General features: G+C 45.8%; 2 protein-coding genes across 3 annotated transcripts in view; both read right to left on the bottom strand.

The window, feature by feature from the left end:
- Positions 1 to 1742: 1742 nt before the first annotated feature.
- On the bottom strand, positions 1743 to 5208 carry LOC308153048 (ribose-phosphate pyrophosphokinase 1; the record flags this gene model as incomplete). 2 transcript variants are annotated; one of them, XM_080526137.1, is made up of 7 exons in its annotated part: positions 1743 to 1983; positions 2276 to 2435; positions 3104 to 3277; positions 3495 to 3619; positions 3833 to 3931; positions 4379 to 4568; positions 5087 to 5208. In XM_080526137.1, the coding sequence occupies 7 exons, from the start codon at positions 5206 to 5208 to the stop codon at positions 1891 to 1893; spliced, it is 963 nt and encodes a 320-aa protein (XP_080382263.1). In that variant the 3' UTR covers positions 1743 to 1890. The 2 variants fall into 2 exon arrangements, with proteins under 2 accessions (XP_080382263.1, XP_080382264.1); XM_080526138.1 differs by having other exon boundaries at positions 4385 to 4568.
- A 3006-nt stretch (positions 5209 to 8214) lies between these two features.
- frmpd3 (FERM and PDZ domain containing 3) overlaps positions 8215 to 21425 on the bottom strand; it is a gene marked incomplete at its 3' end in the record, with an annotated part of 15376 nt that continues 2165 nt past the window's right edge. The window contains 10 exon segments of the mRNA XM_080525084.1: positions 8215 to 11036; positions 11579 to 12460; positions 13268 to 13403; positions 13744 to 13923; positions 14429 to 14518; positions 14940 to 15066; positions 15722 to 15858; positions 16246 to 16365; positions 16756 to 16887; positions 18412 to 18519. Coding sequence (XP_080381210.1) covers positions 8215 to 11036; positions 11579 to 12460; positions 13268 to 13403; positions 13744 to 13923; positions 14429 to 14518; positions 14940 to 15066; positions 15722 to 15858; positions 16246 to 16365; positions 16756 to 16887; positions 18412 to 18519 — 4734 coding nt within the window.

The raw sequence follows: 21425 nt of genomic DNA, 5'->3' as shown, positions 1-21425 counted from the left end.
TATTACTGTTTAAACCATTGGCTGAAACGAATGAGAGCCATAAGGAAATAATAAAAACAATTCACGTGATCAACCATTTTTAGGTGACATCACTAACCGGGAAAGTCACTATTATTAATTACATCTGATTAGTGTTTAGTGTCTATCTTCGTGTTGTTCCCTCCAAGTATCAGAAGTTTGAATAAACATCAAACGAAGAAAACAAAAGTAGTCTTGCACGAGACAAACGAGAAATCGCAAATCTGAATAAGCATGAATCAAAAAATTGCAAATTGAAATGGCAAGACATTTAAGGAACATACCGGTTGACGTTTCTTTCTGATAAGCTATAGGCTTAGCCTGCACATCCGCTGGAGGGCAAAGCGATCTATGCATGAATAAACATACTTATACTATACTCATACTTTGTGCAATAGATCAACGAAATAATTAAACATGTTGTTCCTTGTATACCGCTGGGAAATAACGGGATTGTATGACTCGAAGACGCTGATAAGGTTAGCGGTATCCCGCCCCCTCTAGAATAGCCATTGGAGGGATTTCTCCAAATCAGCCTCCAATGATTGCAGAGCATAAGCCATCAATCAACGACGCGATGGGCACATGTCGCACTGACAACCCTTATATAAAATGAAATAAAATCATCCAGGAGGGCACTTCGTGAGCGGCAGGAAGAAAAAAGAAGGAGCCATTGCTCCTTTCACTCATACCTGCTCATACACAAGAACCCAGGCGCCATTTTCATCATCTCTTTTAATAAAGAACACATTCAGCAATCAGATATTTGAAGTAGGCCTACTGTATTCACCCTACTGAAACACACAAAATCAGAAATATATAAGCACATGAAGTCTGACGAATATCGTTATTTCAGGAGTGTATACAAATGTAATAATAATAATAATAAAAAAAAAGAAATACAAATAAAAACAGCAAATAGACGTTTTCTAAAGGAAGCTCCAGCCGGCAGAGACCCCAAGCTAAAAACCCAACAGCTTCTAGAGGAGATCCTCGAGGAGCAAACCCCGTCCACTGTGCACCCACTCACAGGGCGCATCTGAATAGTCTGGCTCTCCTGATATACCTTTCTTTATTCAGTGATCTGAACGAAATGGACAGGTCAAAGCATTCGACCCCCCCCCGCCCCCCCCAAAGAAGGCTTCAACCATGGTGCTTCCACCCATCATATCATTTCACATCGTTGCTGATGAAGAAGTGATTAAGGAAACGAAGCCTCTTTAGGTCAGATTACTGCAATGCGCTCAGAGTGGGGACATCAGTGGCTCTGTAAACTAAAGTGTATGTTCATTCACTTCACTGATGAGCTTCATCGTTCAAAAATGATAAAGACAAATCAAGACCAAGGTCGAAAACACTATTCAGTCAGCGTTGTATCTCTATTTCATTCTAACATTGGTCATGGTATATTGTAACAGCATTATTTTGGATCAGACATTTTTCCTGATCCTGTGAACTGACCACTAACCAGAAAGAAGTCTGGGCCCTATGACCTATATTGTAACTAGGACCCAGTTATGCCTGGCTACGTCTCGTAAGCAGGAACAACTCTGGATCCAAGCATTATGAAAAGGTGGAAGAAAGTTCACAGCAGGAAAATAGTTCTGAATTCACCCATACACAATTAATAAGTTGGCCTTTCGTAAATGTAAGTCAAATTCGCCCCAAGAAGAACGACTTCAGTGCCATTCTCTGACAAAGACACTGTCCAGAGTTGAAATGAACTGGGTCATTATTAGTAATAATCACGACTGTGATAGTTATTATTATGTTTTGTTAGCAGCAGCGCGATGCTAATGGGGGTGGGAAGTCCCTCTCTTCCTCTTTTTTGGTGTAACAGCAGATGATCGTCAGCAGGTGACGTTGTTGATGTTATAAGGGAACGTGGCTGAATAGGTAGGAGACGGATTCGCCATTGTGGGTCCTGCGTATAGCCTCAGCCAGGATCATGGAGATGTCGATAACCTAGGAGGAGGAGAAGAATAAACATTTACAAGAAGCAGTTATAGTTCATGTTCATAACAACATAGAACACCCCCCTTTGGGCTGGAGCTCCGACTATAACTGAACAACAACTTTTGTTTCTTTTCATTCGTGAAGTGGATCATCATGTTTCTTTCAGTAAAGTAGCTACACGACTTTGTTACAAGTGACAAAATAGTGACAATAGACAGGCCCTCCTACAATAGGAGCTAAAGACAATAAACGAGCTCCTGCTTATGAAGGGAATAGGTGGCCCTTCAATTTGACCTCTGACCTGTATCTTGGAACAGTGCTTCATCTTCTCCTCCTGCGGGATGGTGTTGGTGACCACCACGGCCTCGAAGCAGGCGTTGTTGATGCGGGAGATGGCTGGGCCAGAGAGGATGCCGTGGGTCAGGATGGCATACACCTTGGTGGCTCCCGCTGAGATGAGTCTGAGGGGGAAGAACATGTCAACAACACAAAGGCTTCGGAGACCGTGCCTTTTCACGAGCTGCACCCCGCCTCTGGAACTCTCTCCCTCAACCACTCAGAGACTCACCCTCACTCTCCACTTTTAAATCTCACCTCAAACCCTACCTGTTCTCCCATGCATACAACCTCCCCTACCCCTACCCATCTCCCCTAACCCTGCCACCCCCTCCCCCCCCTGGACATTGCTGTGTTAAATGTTCTCTGTTCGTTAACTCTGTGTCCTATGTGCTCATGTTATATGTTGCTTCTGTGTTTTCAGTTTTTCCCATATTGTCAGTGTCTTTGAGCCCCGGAAAAGGGATATATAAATACATTTAATTATTATTATTATTATTATTATGTCCAGTATAATCACAAAATGAAAATGCAACTACGGCAGGACTAATTACACTACGGCGGCCCGCCACGGTCTCGTCTATGTATGGGAAACACTGAATCAGTGTTGAATTATGACACCCATCACAGGGTGAGGAGTTGTTCAGATAAAGAAATTGTGATTTTTGTATCTAAATAACTTCTCTTCCTAACCACATATGGAGTTCCAATTATCAACACATGATCACATGTTCTAATTAGCGGTGTTGTGATGAGACAGTATGGAGTACGACAGATGTCAGAGAGAACTTACTTGTCAGCTGCATGGCAGACAGTGCCACAAGTGTCCGCCATGTCATCCACCAAGATGGCTACTCGGTCAGTCACGTCCCCGACCAGAACCATGCGATCCACTTCATTGGCCTTCTTCCTCTCTTTGTGGATTAGGGCAAAGTCCACATTCAACCTGTCTGCTATGGAGGTGACCCTGTGCCCATGAAAACATTTCTTATGTCAGTGCCAGCCAAGTATCAGCCAGAGTTAAATAGATTAGCAAAACTCACTTGTTTTATGCCAAAGTCAATTTCACCACAGATAAGCGTAGTATAAGTATAGTCTTGTGTGAGTGACGTGGCTCATGGGTAAACACACCACAGATGACCCACCGAGAAGTCCTTGAAGCAGCACTGGCAGACCTGACTCACCTCTTGGCTCCTCCCGCGTCTGGAGAGACGATAGTGCAGTTTTTCCACTCTGCGATGTTCTCCTTGATCCACTTGAGAACAGCAGGCTCGGCGTAAAGGTTATCCACAGGAATGTCAAAGAAGCCCTGGGGGGGGACACACAGCAGGGCCTCAGTCTTCTGTCTGTCTACGTGTGGTGAATGTGTGACCCGACACATTCCTGTGAGAGCGTATTTCTGTCGGTCATCGTTTCATTGTCGTCATCCACCATCACTACATCATTATGTGATAATCGCTGGAACGATCAAAGTGGGTGTCTGGGTGTAGTTCCACCAGGTCCTGCATGCGTCCCTGCTCACCTGTATCTGGGAGGCGTGCAGGTCCATGGTGATGATGTGGTCGGCGCCAGACACAGACAGCATGTTGGCCACCAGTTTGGCAGAGATGGGGGCCCGACTCTACAAGGGGAGACACATCTCCTCAGTCACATGCAGCTTGTTTATAAACATAACTCAGCTCCCTCCCCCCAAGGTCAAGAGAGACGTATCCTGTACTAAAGTTGCAAGCCGTATCTATTGGCAGACACACTGTAGTACTTTCAGAATCACAACAAACACATTTTTACATTCCATGGAGAGACATGCACTGGGACACAGAAAGAGGGTTGGAGGTAAACAAAACAAAAAAGCTAAAAAACAGACAAGCCAACCATGATCAGATGGCTAAAACAGGGTTTTATAGGTTGGTGAGTTGTGGGCTTGTGACAAAATCAACACGTGTGCATGATCCATCTGCGGCAGCTGGAACTCAGTTGCAGTATACCTCTGTGATGGCTAATAATGACATGAGAAGAATGATGGCGGCTAATGGCACGAGAAGAGTATCTAACTGTCAGTGTCCCTCACCCCCACCTTGTCCTTTTTGTCCTGCCGGGCGTAGGGGAAGCAGGGGATGACGGCCGTGACGCGGGAGGCCGAGGCGATCTTACAGGCGTTGATCATTATCAACAGCTCCATCAAATTATCATTGATCTCCCCACAGCCACTCTGCACGATGTAGACATCCTCCCCACGCACGCTCTCCCCGATCTCCACACTGCCACGAGAGAGAGGGGGGGGGGACGGACGGACGGACAGACAGAGCAAACAGCACTCTCAGCTAACACTCCATTACACTCAGGTGATGAATAAGACAGAACAAACAGGAAGGCATTTCAGGGTTTGGAGTCTGTGCGGTAACACAATAACAGTATGAGGGGAAACGCTGAGCACAGCACGGATTTGAGCATCAATGAGGTGAATGAAAAGTAGCTTGAATCAATAAGTAAGAACACTGGTTGGTAATTGTTTTGACCCTGCTATGTAAAATGTGACTCCTGATTCAATGGAGGCTAAAAAATGATCGGATCGTAAACTCGCCATTAATTTCACACGAGTTCACGTGGTTGTTCTGACCGCCAAAATGAACATCTAGTGGTGCCGTAAAGTAAACTACAAGTTCCAGGCACCTTTGCGAGCAGCGCCATAAACAACGCGTTCAGGTAAAGGTTTCTAAATCAAGTGCTTCTAAAAAACAGATTAGGGTGTCATGAAAACACGGCCCACTCCACTCACCACGTTTCTTGGTTGCTAAATTTCTTGGTGACAACCTTCCCCAGCTCGAGTCCCAGGCGGTCGGCTATCTTTTGAGACAGGTCCGGATGCGAGCTACCGCTAAATATCTTTATGTTCGGCATTTTTGTTCGTTCCAGGGCTTCGTTCTACGGGGAATAGCAGCGAACCGTTTTAACGATGCTCGGTCGATCAGTCAACTGTCGGATCTCGACCGCTATCTAGTCGTTTTCTGAGCTGAATGCGTTCCTACCTATCCACCATCACTTCCTTCTTCACTCGTGCTTCTCTTCGTGGTGGCGCGCACGATTCGTTTGACTCCGCCCACTTGTTTGTCGTGGTGACGTCATCATACTGACTGGTCCCTCTGCCATCATCCTTTTCATTGTGGTCAACACACATCATGGTAACAATGACATAATATATTATATAAGCTTGTATTGTAAGCAAAACCGTATATTGTGTCCTGTATGTTTACTCTGTAATGCAATGCAGGGATAGAGGAAGCTATAGATGAGATACATGTATAGGAATAGAGCTGTTCCTCCTCCCTAGTCTCTACATGGCTTTCCCTATGTGTCAACTAGCTATTAGAAGCAGGCCTACCGGGGTTAATAGTCCATATTGTGAAGTCCTCTAGACAGGGGTGTGTAGAGACCAGCGGTTAGTTTAGACACCTGAGCAACGTCAGCCATTGTAGAGAAGCATGTTGATTGCATAGTATTTCGATTTGCAGGATTATAGCTGATTATAAAGCTAATGTGAACTAAGCCCCAAAGTACTTGATAGGAACACACGTATTAACGTACACTTGTCTGTCAAGTTTTCTAAACTGAGGGTATTAAATTCAATACACTTTATTGCTCTTAAAACATGAGTCACATTGTACACAGACAAAAGACCACAGTGAAGACAAGATCATTGACAATAATGAAAGGAATTGATTAATAAGTGCAAACAAATAGATAATGGAAGGCTATGGAACAGAAGTCCATTGTGTGAATGAAACATAGACATATTCACAATTTGGCAATGCAACTGATCAATGGCAACAAGTATTCTTACCTTAATGTAAAAAAAATGTTTAAATCATTTGCAGGTGCTTATAAGAGAAGGTAGCCTGAACTCTAATTTATTTATAAAAATAAACATGTCCCATGCTTTATACTCGTTATATACTCTTTAAAATATATGTTTTTGCTATTAGTCTCTATGGTACATTACTACTATAAATAATACGTTACAGACATGTTTCATCTTTTTTTTTTACAAAACAGTGAAGAATTTGGATTAATTTCCACATCACCATTATTGGATACTTCAAAAGTTTAGGAGTTGTTCAGGCTCACACGCATTACAAATGTTTTACGATATTTGCAACAAGAGTGTGGAATGATACCACTCCAATTTCCATCGTAAAACATTGGCATAAGTGGCCTTGCTTTTTTGTGAATCTCGTTTTGTTAAAACGTCAAGTGATACATATCACCGTCAATGGTGACTTGACAGTTTCTGCTCCTTGTAAGTCCAGGAGGAAAAGTAGAACTTGGAAACGTGCAAGACAGTATTAGTACAGTGAAAGAAAGAAAAACACTGCATGATATGAATAATGTTCCAATGACAACAGTCTGTGGAAAGTCTGTGGAAAGTCTGTTATATTCAGGCTAACTGTCCTCAATGACAACAGTTTGTGGAAAGTCTGTGGAAAGGCTGTTATATTCAGGCTAACTGTCCTCAATGACAACAGGATGAGACAGAAATAAGTTTTCAGACAGAAAACACAGGTGTTGGTTTTATTAAAATACATAGAAAACTACTTTGTGTGTGTTTCCTCAGTATCTCCTGGATTGCACAATGGACAACAGCAGATACACAAAACAAAATTATAAACCTGGTTTGTGACAAAGGAGGATCCTGTAAAATGTCTGTATGGCATTACTATATATGGAGACCGTAGTCTTTTATAAGATGAAATTGAGAGTACAACACAAGGTGTAGAGTGAATTATCCATCTCAGTGCTCAGCAGTGTGAATATAAAAACATGTCAATATGAAAAGAGCAGCAATATGCTATAATTAATTGATACACTGAAGTTGATTTCTACTAGCAAATTCTTGAAGTTGTGCAAAGGTCTAAGGCTAAGCTTACTCACTTGCTAGTGGATCTCCCATTAAAGGTGTAATCATTGACACAGAGTGAGGTGCCAGTTTAGTGAAACAGTTAAGTGGGTATTGTGTGTGTTTCTGTCTAGTAGTGCGAGATAGCGTGTGTGCATCTGTCCCTTATGCCAATACATCAGTGTGAGGGTAATTACACGTGATACTGCTGAAATGATTGGCCTTCGAGTTTGGGATACTGCTACATAGACTGCCCTGAGCAGGTGTGTTCCATACCTGCACTCCCTTTCTACCAGTAAGTGAATGGACCTCTGTGTTTCATTAAGCCAGTTCAAGGTTGCAGAGGAGGTATAACATTTTCAAGACTGGGACTATGATACTCTCTCCTTTGAGTTGAGTCAGATATTATCCAGACAACCAACATAGAACTCCATTTTGTGTCACAATAGTAGGAAAATTGAACAAACAAACACGTCACCAACTAACCAACGCTTTGGACTACCTAATTAACAGAGTTCGCTACTTGACGTTTGCTCTGTAGTATTTTCGCCCGAAGGACATTAAATATCGGGTCACAACTTATTTTTCATACTCTTTATATTTGTTATAATCAATATAATTATTACATTATTTTCATTTTTATCCACAAAATGTTATATTCTTTGCAAAAAAGATACAACTCAAAGATACATAGAAAAAGAGTGAGAATGACAGTTCAGAGATGTGAAAGTTGATGTGGAGTGGTTAGCCCTGTGTTTCACCCAGTGTTTGAGAAGGGGGGTCCCTGCACCTTTGTGCATTGGTGCCCAATGGTCTGTATCATCGGATACAGTAGGGCCACTCTAGGCTACCACAGGCCCTGTAAACACGGAATGGAGAAGTTGCATTGCAGTTTTTGCTGAGGATGAATCATTGCACTTCCTGTAAAAAATGTAAACAATAAATAAGTAATGGACTTGGAGATTGCACCCACCCACTTCTCAACTGTCACGATTATTATATAGGGTTTCTCTTTACTGGGTGGGAAGGGTTTTGATTGGGCGGGTGAGAGAGCTCATGTTAGTGGTGGTAGGGATGACTTGGGGGCTCACACTCTTCGTGGGCAGGCTGCTGGAGTGTCCCATAGCCTCTTCCGCTGCACGTAGGAGCAAAGTGTAGTTTATAGCTACTTCTTCAACCTTTCGCAGCAGCTGAAGCCTTTGCGCTTCTGAACGCACCCCTCTCACCAGTTTGATGAAGGTCTGAGTCAGTTCGCAAAGCACCTGGAAGCTGGCTGTGACAGCGGTTAGCATGCGTGTGGGGCTCTTCTCAACACTTGCCACTCGCCGACATGATGCCCGGAACTCTTTAAATCTCACTGCCAGTTCCTGCTTGTACTCAGCAATCCTGGAGGGCTGTAGCCGAGACTCTCCCTCCACCTGGGGGCAGTTACCACACTGGCGCAGGATGGCTAGCAGCTCATTAGCATCAAGCTGAGCATTGAGAAAGCCCTCCGGCAGGTTGAAAGTCTTCCCCTGCAGAGACTGTACCCGTGCTAGGCTCCCCTCCAGAGTCCCACAGGCCCGTAGGTCGATCTCCTGGGTCTGTGGCTCCTCCTCCTCCTCCTCCTCCTCCTCCTCTACCTCCTCTTCTTCCCCACAGCAGTCCTCAGCATTGAGCACCTTGAGTGTTTTGCTGACCACAGGCATGGTTCGAGAGTCCAGCTGCATGCCAGGCAGGACCTGGAGGGGGATGGAGTAGGAGAGCTCCTCCTTCTCGCTGCTCTCGTCTGCCGCCTCACACTTCCTGTAGCAGAAACAGAAAGAGCAGCATTTCTCTCTCTCATCACTGTCCTCGCTTGGCAGCCCCAGCAGCATCTCATTGGCCCCCTCTCTGCTCTCACGCAGCAGTTCCTCTCCTTGGATGAAAAACACCCCCTTCTTCCCTTTCCCATCCCCGCTGGGCTGAGATTGAGTATGAATGGGCTCGATGGGTGTGGGAAGTCTCAGTCCTGTGGCCCTCACTCTCTCCATCTCCTTCTCCAGACTTTTGGCCTTGGATTTGACCTCAGCGTAGAGGGGTGTGCTGTCGCTGTTGTCTACCTCTCCGATGCTGTATCTCCTTTGGAGCTTTGTGTACTGTGGGGCTCCCAAACACTCTGAGCGTGAGGTGCATGTGGGTAGGCAGGACGCCTGCTCTCCCCTGGGCTCTCTCGACTCCAGGCTGGTTGAGCGGATACGAGTGGTCTTAATCTCTAAGGTCTGAGGTCTCCTTGGACCACTCTGGGTGTGAGGGCTTTTGGAGACTGCCGGAGGGGTCTTGGAGATGTTCCTCTCTCTGCCTCTGTGCTGATTCTCCACGGTGGAGCCAACCGGTGTGTCGGGCAGGCGCATGCCTCTGCACATCCTCTTACAGTCACAGCTACGCCGTTGTTCTCGGGAGATGCCAGGGGCTTTGAGCACAGGGCTAGTGCGGAGCTGGCAGGCACAGGGGGTGCCTGAGGGGACAGGGGAGGACCCCTGGGGTAGATACTCTCCCTGGGATGACTTGGGCTTCAGCAACTCCTCCAAGAACTCCAACTCGTACTGCCGAACCTTCTGGAGCTGGGCACGTCTTTCATCTGTCTCCCTCCGCATTCGGGCTGGGAAGGTGGCAGAGAGAAGGTTTTTGAAACTTAGGAATGGGGCGCTACGCTGAGCCTTCCCTTTACCGCTGCCCTGCTTCTTGTTGTCCGCAGCCGGAAGGGTGGAGACCTTGTCCCCAGAGCTGGTGGAAAGTGTTGGGTCTACCAGGAGGGGCAATGATTTTGAGGGGCATTTTTGTGGCTCAGCATGAGCTTTACCTTGGGAAGTCTCCACCTTGGCCTCTGCTGCTTCTTTCCTCTCTGTTTTAACAGGCATGTGAGGGGAGTACTTGGTTTGGACTTGGGGGCTGGGCTTTGCCAAGTTGGGGTCTGCTCCTCCTCCTCCTCTCACTGCATTCTCTTTGCTGCTGGCCAGCTGGAGGCCTTTCGCCCGAAGGCGCTCGTCGTCTGTTGGGGAGGAGGAGTGGAACACCACCACCTTCTGAGCTTGTGGATCCTTCAGTCTCAGCTGAGGCCCTGGCTCTGCTCGCACTGGGCATGTGCAGAACAGGTCATCAACTGGCAGGAGGTCTTGTGAGCTTGAAGACTTGATGGTCTCGCTAGAGGCAGGCTCGGCGTCTTGGCACATGTTTGTGGGGCAAATCTTGGCAGAGGCAGTTCTCTCCACAGGCAAGAGAATTGGTAAGGCTTTGTTGGTGAGGCCCGGGCTCGGAGGTGCAGACGTTTTCCCCTTCAAACCAGTAGAAAGATTTGAGCTCAGTTTTCCTCCAGCAGGACATGGCAACCTCTGATCTTTGCTGGTCTGGGGTGTCTTCCCTGGATCAGACACTATCAGTTCCCCAGGTGACTTAGCAGGGGGGTCCAGGGTGCATGCTTTGGTGGGCTCTTGCTTTGCTTTTATCTTCTGCTCACTCTGTGTTGGCTGTTGAGGACCTGCTACACTTGCGATGGCAGTCTCCTGACTAGGGCTGACCTTAAGGGGTATAGTCTTGCTGAGGATCACTGGCTTGGTGGGACAGCTGCCTCGAATGTGACCTACGGAGAATGCACCACTACCTATAGTTTGGCTGGTACACCCAGGGATGGCCAAGGGAAAGTCACGGCGACTGAAGATGCGCTCCTTGTTGATGTGGTGGGCCAGCAAGTAGGCCTGGTTCTGGTGCTGCTTCATGGCAGACACCATCTCGGAGACGTCCGTCAGCTCTGAGGAGTTGGTCTCATGGCCCGAATCCAGTGATGACTCAGGCGTAATGGCTGCCAACACAATCAGCCCTGCAGAAAAAGTAAACAAAAGACACTATCAGAGTCACAAAGAAATAATGAAATATGACTTTTCAATGTTACTCTTCTTTGTGTTCTAACACTGCGCCTAGTAAGAACATTGTATTAACATGGAAGAGTCCTTATTCCACGTAATACACAATTCGAATAAGGACAGTAAAGTACCATGCAATTGACAAAATTCTATGTAGTGTTATGACCGGTACACAGATATAGAGGCAAATTAATGTTAAGTGTTATCCTTACATAACAGTCATGCTCCCAATAAGAAAACATATCCCTTCGTGTTTTTATGAAGTATTGCAAAATATCCACCATAAAGATCAAACAGAATGTATCACTATGATCTGTGTTCACAAGCTATCCAAATGTGTGGCTATGTTTTAGGGTGCAAAAGCTTATCTTAGAATTTGCTGGTTTTCATATCAAACCTAGTGTAGCTGTAAAACCATTTGAAAGGGCCCTAGGTCTAAAGGGAGGCCTTGGAACGTGATTAGACCCTCTCAGAGGGACGGGGGTTTCTTGGAGTTGACCTGCAGTCTGTGGGGGCTGTTGGTGATGATGGGGGTAGTCCTCTGAGGCAGCCAGGGCTTCTAGTGCCTGCAGGGTGGACACCAGGGCATCATCCAACTCCTGGGCATGGTCTCGCACTGTCCTGGTGGCCACGTTATCTATCAACGTCACAGGCACCTCCTCCTGAGCCTGTACCGCCTGCCCAGAGGCAGCCATGGGACTGGCGTTGGCCCGTGCCTTCCTTCCTCTCTTTTGGTCATCCTCGTCCGAGCTGTGGTCTCTGAACCCTGGAGGAGGGGCAGCCATGGCAGACGGTGGCGGCTTCAGCTTCCCTCCCCCATCTCCTTCCACCTCTTCCTCATCCTCCCCTTCGTTTCCCGGGGGAGGCAGGGCCATGAGGTCCACGGCTCCTCCGTCACGGGAGGCGCAGGCGTTGGAGCAGTGCTTCCCTGAGCTGCCATTCACTGCCACAACCATTCCCTCTGCTCTCAGTCTGTCCTGGCAGGAGTCACAGAAGAACCGTGGTGTAGCCCGCTTCGACTGACCCAGAGTCTGGGCCCGGCCTCTGAAGGCTGCTGAGCTGTCCTGGGTAGAGCTCTCTGGCCCTGCCGCGATTGCCTCCGTGCTCTGCAGGGTGGGGTCTGACTTGGTTCTGGGTCGATCTTGGGAGATGAAATTCTCGTTGATATCGAGTTCGGCTTCCGTCTGCGTTTGGAGCTCCTGCAGCTGCTGCTGTTCCCGCAGGTGGATGTGACACAAGCCCAGGTGTTGTGACTCCGCAGGCACAGCGGCCCGCTGGGAACCGGAGTCCCTCTGCGGCCCTTCCCTCTCATCCCCTCGGCGCCCCCCGCTGGATGCCGCGGCCCCTGAGCGTGGGTGGGCATGATGGGAGCTTCTGTAATCTGAGGACAGAATTGTCAGAGCAGTTGAGAGGCTGAGAGGTGAGGTATCACATGAAGAGATGGGGTGGGTGGTCCAGATGAGAAAGCAGAGGCGGTGACTGGTGGTCACATGAAGAGTTTTTTTTTTTCAGAGATGGATTCTGGAGGTTGAAGTTGAGGTTTGAGTTTAAGTCTGGTGGGATGACCAGAGCAGATGAGAAAAGAGCTGTGCATGCTTGAATATTACATGTTTTTGATTACAGAGAAAAAGGCAAAATGGCAAACCCCCAAAATGTTACCCTATTAGGAAGAGGGAGAGAGGATTGTCCCATTCCCATGAGTCAGGATGGAGATGAGAGGAGCAACAGCAGAGGACGCTATGAATGGTGTTTCCATGATAACTGTTGGAAATGGTTTCGGTCCAGGTAAATATGAGGAATTAAGTCCAGGTAGATTGACCACACAGTGGACTGCAGTACAATGGCTGACATGCAATGTCTCACACTCGTAGATACTTTAATACATAAACCTGCAGATGGAAACCTTGATATACAGGCAATGGGAGACATGACACAGCTATGGTTTTACAATACTTTTCAACTCTAGTGCAATAGCAAATGTTAAGATTTTGACATGATTTTGTGGAAGCAAACAGCTTGAAGCAAACAGCTTGAAACCTATTGGATGGCTTTCTTTTCACAAAGTCATTAGAGGCATATTTAAATGTATTGATTATAAAGTGAATTTGAAGAGATGTAGTTTTGTATTCAGCAAATGTTTGCTAGTCCTAAACACCACTAGAAATCAAGGAGGTGACTACTAACATACCTGCCTTGATCATTTGAGACTGACCAGGTGTCTTGTGGTAGATAGTCCGTTTGGGGTCCACAAACAGCTTGTAGTAGCCCGATATGAGACAGGCGAAGTTACTGGCATCCGGCCACTCCATGAGCAGGACCAGGGGCTGCTGGGGGGAGGGAGGGGGATTAGGAGACTATTTAGGAGACAGGCAATGAGCATTGCCTGTACTTGCAGTACTGAACATATGAATAATTACAGGTTTGTGTGGTGGGGTAAAATATGTTAAATTGGAATTGGAATTTCCAATGCCGCAAAAAAAAAAAGTTTGAAATAGTCTTCATAGTTTTTTCTGAGGAAAAAATATTATAACATGCTTTCTCTCTGAGCAATAATACTGTTAGTTATGGTTATACTCTGGGATCCTCAGTTACATGGACCTGAGCTGTCCCAATCTATTTCAACCCCCCCCAGTAGTTCTGTTCATCTCTCTAAGGTGGCCTCACCTTGGCCTCATGAATGGCCACCTCCACACGGGCCACGCCCTGGTTCTCCCGGTACAGCTGGATCTTGGCGACCCGGCTGAACTCGGTCAGAACCGTGGTGAGGTTGTTCTTCAGGTCGATGACGTGGCTGATACCGTGCCTCGGACCCACCAACAAAGTTGTAGCTGACTGCTTCTCATCCTGTAGTAGAGGGGAAAGAGGAGCTATTACACTGCAAAACGTCAGCTTTCAAAAACAAGAAAAAATGCAATAAAATGGGGGGAAATATTACTTAAAATAAACAAAGTTGTCTGTTAAGAGAACAGGACATTTTCACTTGCCAAGTTTTTCTTAGAACAAGTGAAATACATCTTAAAACTAGTACAGACAAAAAACTATTTATTTATAAAAATATTGCCTTGATTTAAGATATTTCATCTTATTTAGATTAACTTTTTGCAGACATTACCATAAAAAGCACTGAGCTTGTGAGTAGGCTACTTGGCACAAAAGATATGCTGTTCAATTGTGTCAGTTGCTTCAGAAATGTACAGTTAAAGATCATGGTGAGTCGTTGATCATACTGAGTGTTTGGATTTGGGGTCTACAAAACACCCAGGCTCTCAGGTGCCAAACGTGTGCTGGAGACTTGAGATGTAGTAAAGTCACATGGAAATATAATCGGGGACAGGAATGTCAGAATTACCAAGCCGACTGTATGGAACAGCAAGCCTCCAAAGGGTGGAAGGTCATTCAGCACACGCATGTACTGCAGCTTTCCCTGGAGAGGAGGGACCTATCAGTAGGGAGAATAGAGCAAAAAGAACACTCTAGTCTAGGATGATACAGGGATTCTGTACATCCATATTATGTCCTCTGGAGGGCACTGTTTAGTTACTAATAGATCCGATCCTTATACAGAACAGACAAATCTACTGATTCACAAGCACCTAGATACAAGGTTGGCTATACATGACGATGAAATATACAAAAGGCATAGCATCCTAGCTGCATGGTATCGAGGTAGAAAGTGTTTTAAAAATGTATGGTGTATCATGCAATGTTTAGCATCAGTGTTCCCTCAGTGATTCTCACAGTTACAATAGTATATGGCATCATCGCAGAGAGCATTCAGAAGATTAATCTGCGTCTGTTTCATTATATCAGATTGAACAACATTCCCTCTGGTCTCTATGCCACGATGCTGTAAGAGGCACCTTGTTTCCGGAGGGTGGTGGGTGCTGATAGGTCTTCAGCAGCTGAGACAGGGTCTTACAGACATTCTTCTCCTTAATTGTTGGCAGCAGAGTGAGAGGAAGGAAAGGCTCCAGACCCCACTCCTTCCTACGAGAGAGAGAGAGAGAGAGAGAGAGAGAGAGAGAGAGAGAGAGAGAGAGAGAGAGAGAGAGAGAGAGAGAGAGAGAGAGACACACACACACACACACACACACACACACACACACACACACACACACACACACACACACAGAGACAGACACATAAGAGACAAGACAGACAGATGGCATAATCAAGAAGAGTCAATCAACCAAGAGTCAGTCAATCAACCATGAACAAGAAGACAAGAAGAGCAGTCTCTCTAACCCAAAGAAGTCTCAGAGCACTTCAGCTCATAGTCTTGCATATTGGCTTGACAAGGCCAGCGGTAGGCTGAGACTGAGAAGGATACAATGGATCTGTTCTTCCTCCGCAGCAGCCTGTCAGTATGAGTTAAATAATTGGAAGGTAGTGGGTATGACTAAATGTAAAAAATGTAGGTTGATTTTCATCTAACATTGGATTTCTTTGTGTCTGTCTTTTTCAGCTTTTCATATTAAAAGGATGAATTATCAATTGTTTTGACATATGAGCAAAGTTGGCAAGTAGACAGAGCAATATCAGAGCTAAGAAGAAGTATTAGTAAGAAATATTATTGAATTCAAAAATGAAAAGTTTTGTCCTAAAGTCAAGCACTTGGGGGTACTGATTTGGTCACACTTACTCCACGTGCTTGAGCGATATCTTCTGATTGGGCCTGGCGGACGACACAGTGATGTAGATGTGGAGCGCAGCCAGCCGCAGTGTGACGTCAGACTTCCAGTCCATACCAAAGCGCTCTTTGATGACGTCATTGCGACTCTGTGAGGGGGGAGGGGCACATCATGTTATACCATGTTGTCAAGTCACATGGTTTGTTCAATTGCGTCTTTGTGCTATGCTAAAGCTCTCTAAGCATTCTTGCATCGAGGGGTGCAGAGGAGGGACAAGTGGACAAGTGGACTAGTGACTATTGACTTGGATCACAATCACTGTTTTTGTTGATCTGTTGTTGGTTGGTGTGATAGATGGTTTTGAAATATTACCTGTAACGTGTTAATGACAGGTGCAATAAGCTTGAACTACCCATAGGAGCAACTAGAGATTCCATTCCCTCCACTCAAGTCCCAGTAGGGTCCAGCTGCTCCCATGTGCACAGATAATCCCTTCATGATATTTATGACGACTAGTCTAATCCCAGCTTCTCACCTGTATGTAGAGATACTCAAACGCTGCGGGGTCCCTCCTCAGCAGGTCTGCGGGGTCCTTAGGGAAGAAACAGATGCGGAACAGACACTTCATCCCCTGGAAGTACGTCCTGTGCACCACCTTGGAGAGACAAATGGACAACATCTTTATAATGCGCCAAATTGGTCATGCATCACAGACACCTTCCATGGACCCACCTGTGCATAATGTGTTACATAATGCATTTGAAGTAGTCGACCTTCTATCATCTAAATGCATATGGCTTTGCATGAATAATCCCTATGATGAAAGTGATGCTGTAATATCCGTTTGCCATCAGATGAGTGACACTAACAACTGCCGTCCTGGATGATCGGCTTTACCCTTGACATCTTTACCCTTTTCCATGTTACTCATTCATAAACTGACGAACACGATGACACAGAGTAACAGAACGGCAACAAGAGGACAACCGTTTTTTTAATGATCAGAAAAGTTAAAGTTGTTTCTCTCCGACCACAGGAGCCCTACATGTGACAGTGGCTGGTTCTCCTGCAGCAGATGCAGCCGTTGGTTCTGGTCCAGCCCGCCAGACTCCAGCACCAGGGCAAAGTGCTCGATGTAGCGCAGAGACAGGCGGTCCTGCAGGGAGGAGATCACATCCTGCACAGATAGAGAGAGAGGGAGGGAGGGAGGGAGGGAGAGAGGGATGGGATGGGAGAGAGAAAGAGGGAGAGATTTGGAGCGAGGGGGATGGATGGAGGGAGGTTGGGAGGGAGAGAGAACAATGCATACGGTTTAGAAAATGCTCTTTTTACGTCATGCATTCAGAAAAAATAACCATTATTGATGTCCCTGATAGGCGTCTGGGCAGAGATTGTTTTTGCATTGTGCGGCGAGCGTTCTCCTGTATCTTGATGGGTAGCTCATCTTTCTGCAATATAAGGAAGTGGAATTTGGTGGCTATGCAAATCATTCACAGTACAAACTTGTTCCCTACAATGCTCTCCATCGGGGAGTTCCCAAGGACACTGATGACATTTCAGAGCAAAAAACAAGATTAATTCATGTGGCAAAGACCCAGTGTAAACAGATCTGACATGGGCTTTATGGTGTTGCATTGGGATCAATATGTTTTAATGATCTGACATGGGGCTTTATGGTGTTGCATTGGGATCAATATGTTTTAATGATTGTAACCCTCCCCTGTGCTTTCTACACTGCAGCGAAGATAAGCATACATACGTATAACACGCATACATATGTATAACACGTACACTTGTGTTTTTACTCCTCCTTGCCTTGTGGCTGATGAGTATAATGTTTTGTAATGTCTCAAACAAACACAGTACTCATAGCTCTTTGGCAGATTTTAAGCAGTATTGTATGGTTTTGTGAGTGTTGGCCCATGGACGAAGATTTGTTAAAAGCTTGGTCTTATGTGCAGTGACCTACTGCATTATGGGGTTTGGGCTGCAATCTCAAATCTCAAATAGATGGTTGAATAAATGGTTGAAACCTAGCAAGCAACAGAACCATTCACCATCATTACCATGATACGGATTACCGACAATACAATAGGCAGCAAAAGTGGATAAGCTTTGAGACTAATATTGACTATAGATTAAAATGACTAAATGCTCATACACAAAAACAAACTCCCAGGGTGAACACATGAAGTCATTTAAGAGAGCTGCAAAATCATATAGATTTTAGAATTAATTGTGACTGTAGACCCTTAATCGACACATAACATGTTTGGGTAGACATTACTCACTAAAGATCTAGTAGGGCATCCTATTGTGCAATTGATTTAGGCTTTGGGAGCTTTTATTGATTTGCATTTTACATTTGAATGTGAATCCATTTAATTAGGCTGACGGTAGAGAGCTCTTTTCTCCCTCCCTCCCTCCCTCAATGAGCAGATTTTTTTTTTCTTGAATCTAATAGTGTGGCTTAATGAGTCTGCTAGAATATGTCACAGTCGTCTGAAAGGCTGAGAGACAGTAATGGCCTTACAGTTATATGTAATTGGTAATATCACAGCCATTTTGAATGCTGGAAATTGAAGGCATTAAGCTTCTTTCCTGTTTCGAAAACAATTGAGGGGATTCTTACAAAACAGACTTACAGTACCAACGCACGTACACACGCACACACGCACGCACACACGCACACACTACATACCCTGACAGTGGTACGGCTGTCAAATGTAAATGACTTGATCTGTCCATTCTCCAGGAACACCTTCAGCACATTTGGTATGAGTAGCAAAGAGTCGTCCTTTAGCATTGTCTGTGTTTGAGAGAGAGAGAGAGAGAGAGAGAGAGAGAGAGAGAGAGAGAGAGAGTGAGTGTGTTTGAGAGAGAGAGAGAGAGAGAGAGAGAGAGAGTGTGTTTGAGAGAGAGAGAGAGAGTGAGTGTGTTTGAGAGAGAGAGAGAGAGAGAGAGAGAGAGAGAGAGAGAGAGAGAGAGAGAGAGAGAGAGAGAGAGAGAGAGAGAGAGAAGTGCATGGTTAAGGAGGAACAAAAAAACCCGAACACTTTAGTGGCTAACCCTAACCCTAGGAGATTGAGAGAGAGGATGAAATATATGAGAACATACTTAAAAGGTCAATATCATCCATCAATATTGTACAGTAAATCTAATCAGTCGTAAAGGAGGACATGAACACTATAATTGCATGGGGTCAGGTCAGGAATGTGCAGAGTGACGTGTATTCCATCTAAAAGCAGTTGAGAAGCTGAGGTTTCAGGGTGACTAAAGGGACAACACTGTGCTTTAGGAAGGCTGCTGGCGTACATTGTGTTGTGATGAAAGCAGAGCTTATTCAATTTCCTCTATACATCCATTTAATATGTATCCTGCTGTGTAAGTACGATCAGCGGCTGGAGCTGAATACACCCAAAGTGTTACAGGAGAGTTGCTGTGACAGGTATTCTCTCTCTCTCTCTGTCTCTCTCTCTCTCTCTCTCTCTCTCTCTCTCTCTCTCTCTCTCTCTCTCTCTCTCTCTCTCTCTCTCTCTCTCTCAGGGCTGAGTCATTATGGGAACAGAGACTTGGTGTCTCAACACTCCCTATATCCTGAGCATCATGAGCAGATGTTGAGGGAAGAAAAAATAGCCACAGGAGCTGAGATAAAGAGGGGGGGGGGGGGGGGGGGTGCAATCATCCCATCCCCATCGGTTGTTTTTCCACACTTCTGTAATGAGACTGTCGAAAACTCACTATTCTGATGTGCGAGTGCATTAATGTGTCCTTTCAGGTGTCCTTTTTCTCTCTCTCTAAGATGAGACAGAAACTCATATCAAATGATCAATATGAGTTCTTGTAATAACACACTTCGGGGTAGGAGATTCATTGCTACAATAAACAACCAGACCCATCATGCATTGCATGGCTATAGGTAAATGAAGTGCCCAGCCATAGCTGCTCTTGAGCTCTGCGGGGAGGGGGGGAGGTGAGGGCAGCGTAAAGAGTAAACGTAAAGCGTAAAGCGTAAAGCGTAAAGCGTAAAGCGTAAACACTGCCCACACCAACATTGATATTGCCAGTTCTGGTGAATTCTGGGGCGACGTATGTAGCAGATGCTACTGAGAGACATTCACATAATTCAGTTCCAGCACCTCAGCAAAGTTTGATAACAGATGAGCGGTGGTATTTTCACTATTTATGTGCAGTCCATATTTGTGTGGTAGGCTATTAAAAAATCCACATCCACGATTTCCCCCGCTTAAGCACTTTGAGCTGCATTTCTTGTATGAAAGGTGCTATATAAATACAGCTTTACTTACATACCTCCTCCCTTCCCCGCAGAGCTGAGGAGCAGCTATGGCTGTGCTTGTTTGACTCTGTGGAACACTTCATTTAACCTATATCCATTTACCTATTTTTGCTTATATAGTGTTGTTTATTACATTGTTTTTTTTGTTTTTTATTATATTGCTGTCTGTCTGTGTCTTTATGTCTTATGCCCCAACCACACCCAAGTCAATTTCCTATATGTGCGAACATACTTGGCAATAAAAATAATTATTTTCTGATTCTGAAAGGTTGAATTTAGCATAACATGCTGCTTGAGTGAGCAGGGCTATTGTCAGACTGCTGCACCACGGCCGGCTGCCGCGCTATCAAAGAGAAACCGCTAACAGGTCTATCTAGTTCCCATTACGAGCCAATGCGTTTGGCTTTATCAATGTGAGCTGGGAGGAGTGGCGAGAGAGCAGCGCTGTGAACATATAGAGAAATGAAGTATTATGAAAGCCTCTGCCGAGCCGCTAGCAGATCATGTAGCCCCCATCTCTCTCCCTCTCTCTCTCTCTGTCGATTAAACGTCAGGGTCCAGGTTAGATGGTTTGCACTGATAAGCAAGTCGCGGCCAATCAATCCCTGCTCACGGTTGCTGATCACAGGAGACGGATTGACGCATGGTTAAATGACCTGGCTGAGGGGGGGGGGGGGGTCTGATCTTTACCGATCGCAGCAACCCCCTTGATGACCCCCTCCACCCCTGGCTCTGATCAGCAGGATATACCTTGACAAGACGAGAGAGAGAGAAAGGGGGGGGAGAGAGAGAGAGAGAGAGAGAGAGAGGGGTAGGGAAAAGAGGATGTCCACCTTTCTCATTACCCCCATTTATTCATTTAGCGGACGCCCACCAGGGGAGTTGGGCCTATCTTACCCTGCTAATCCACGGCGAGGGGAAAATCTATGGTTTTATCATGTGTGTTATTGATCGTCGGCTCCCTGCCGACACCACCGCGCTTGAGGGGCTTAGTTACTCTGGAGGTAATGAAAGCCAAGGAGTCTGCAGCTCCGGGGCTAAGAGAATCAAAGGCTACTGGGTTGGTCTGTGTAGAACGTGCAATCCTTGTTCTCATCTTCATTCCATTAAACCGCAAGTGGGGGGCCCTAGGAGTAGAGTGAGGAAATGAAACATGGAATGATAGCACACCATATCCGAACAACCCCCCTGTCCACCCAACTCACCCCCCCCCCCCCCCCTCCTTCCCATTCCTTGTTTGTCATTAGCGCTCCACCTCGGGTGTGTTCCATGTGTTTTCCCTCCAGGCATAGGGAAACAAGTCAGACCGTACCAGGGAAATGTCAACATGTGTACCCATTGATTCTGTTTCATAATTAGGTCTCAGTTGGCTCTCGGTGGACAAGGTCTGACAAGCCAGTCGGACACGTTCACTATAC

This window comes from Nansenia antarctica (genome assembly GCF_963989245.1).
Source record: "Nansenia antarctica genome assembly, chromosome: 3".
Lineage (NCBI taxonomy): Eukaryota > Metazoa > Chordata > Actinopteri > Argentiniformes > Microstomatidae > Nansenia > Nansenia antarctica.
The sequence above is the reverse complement of the archived record's forward strand: the minus strand, read 5'-3'. Positions and strand labels throughout refer to the sequence as shown.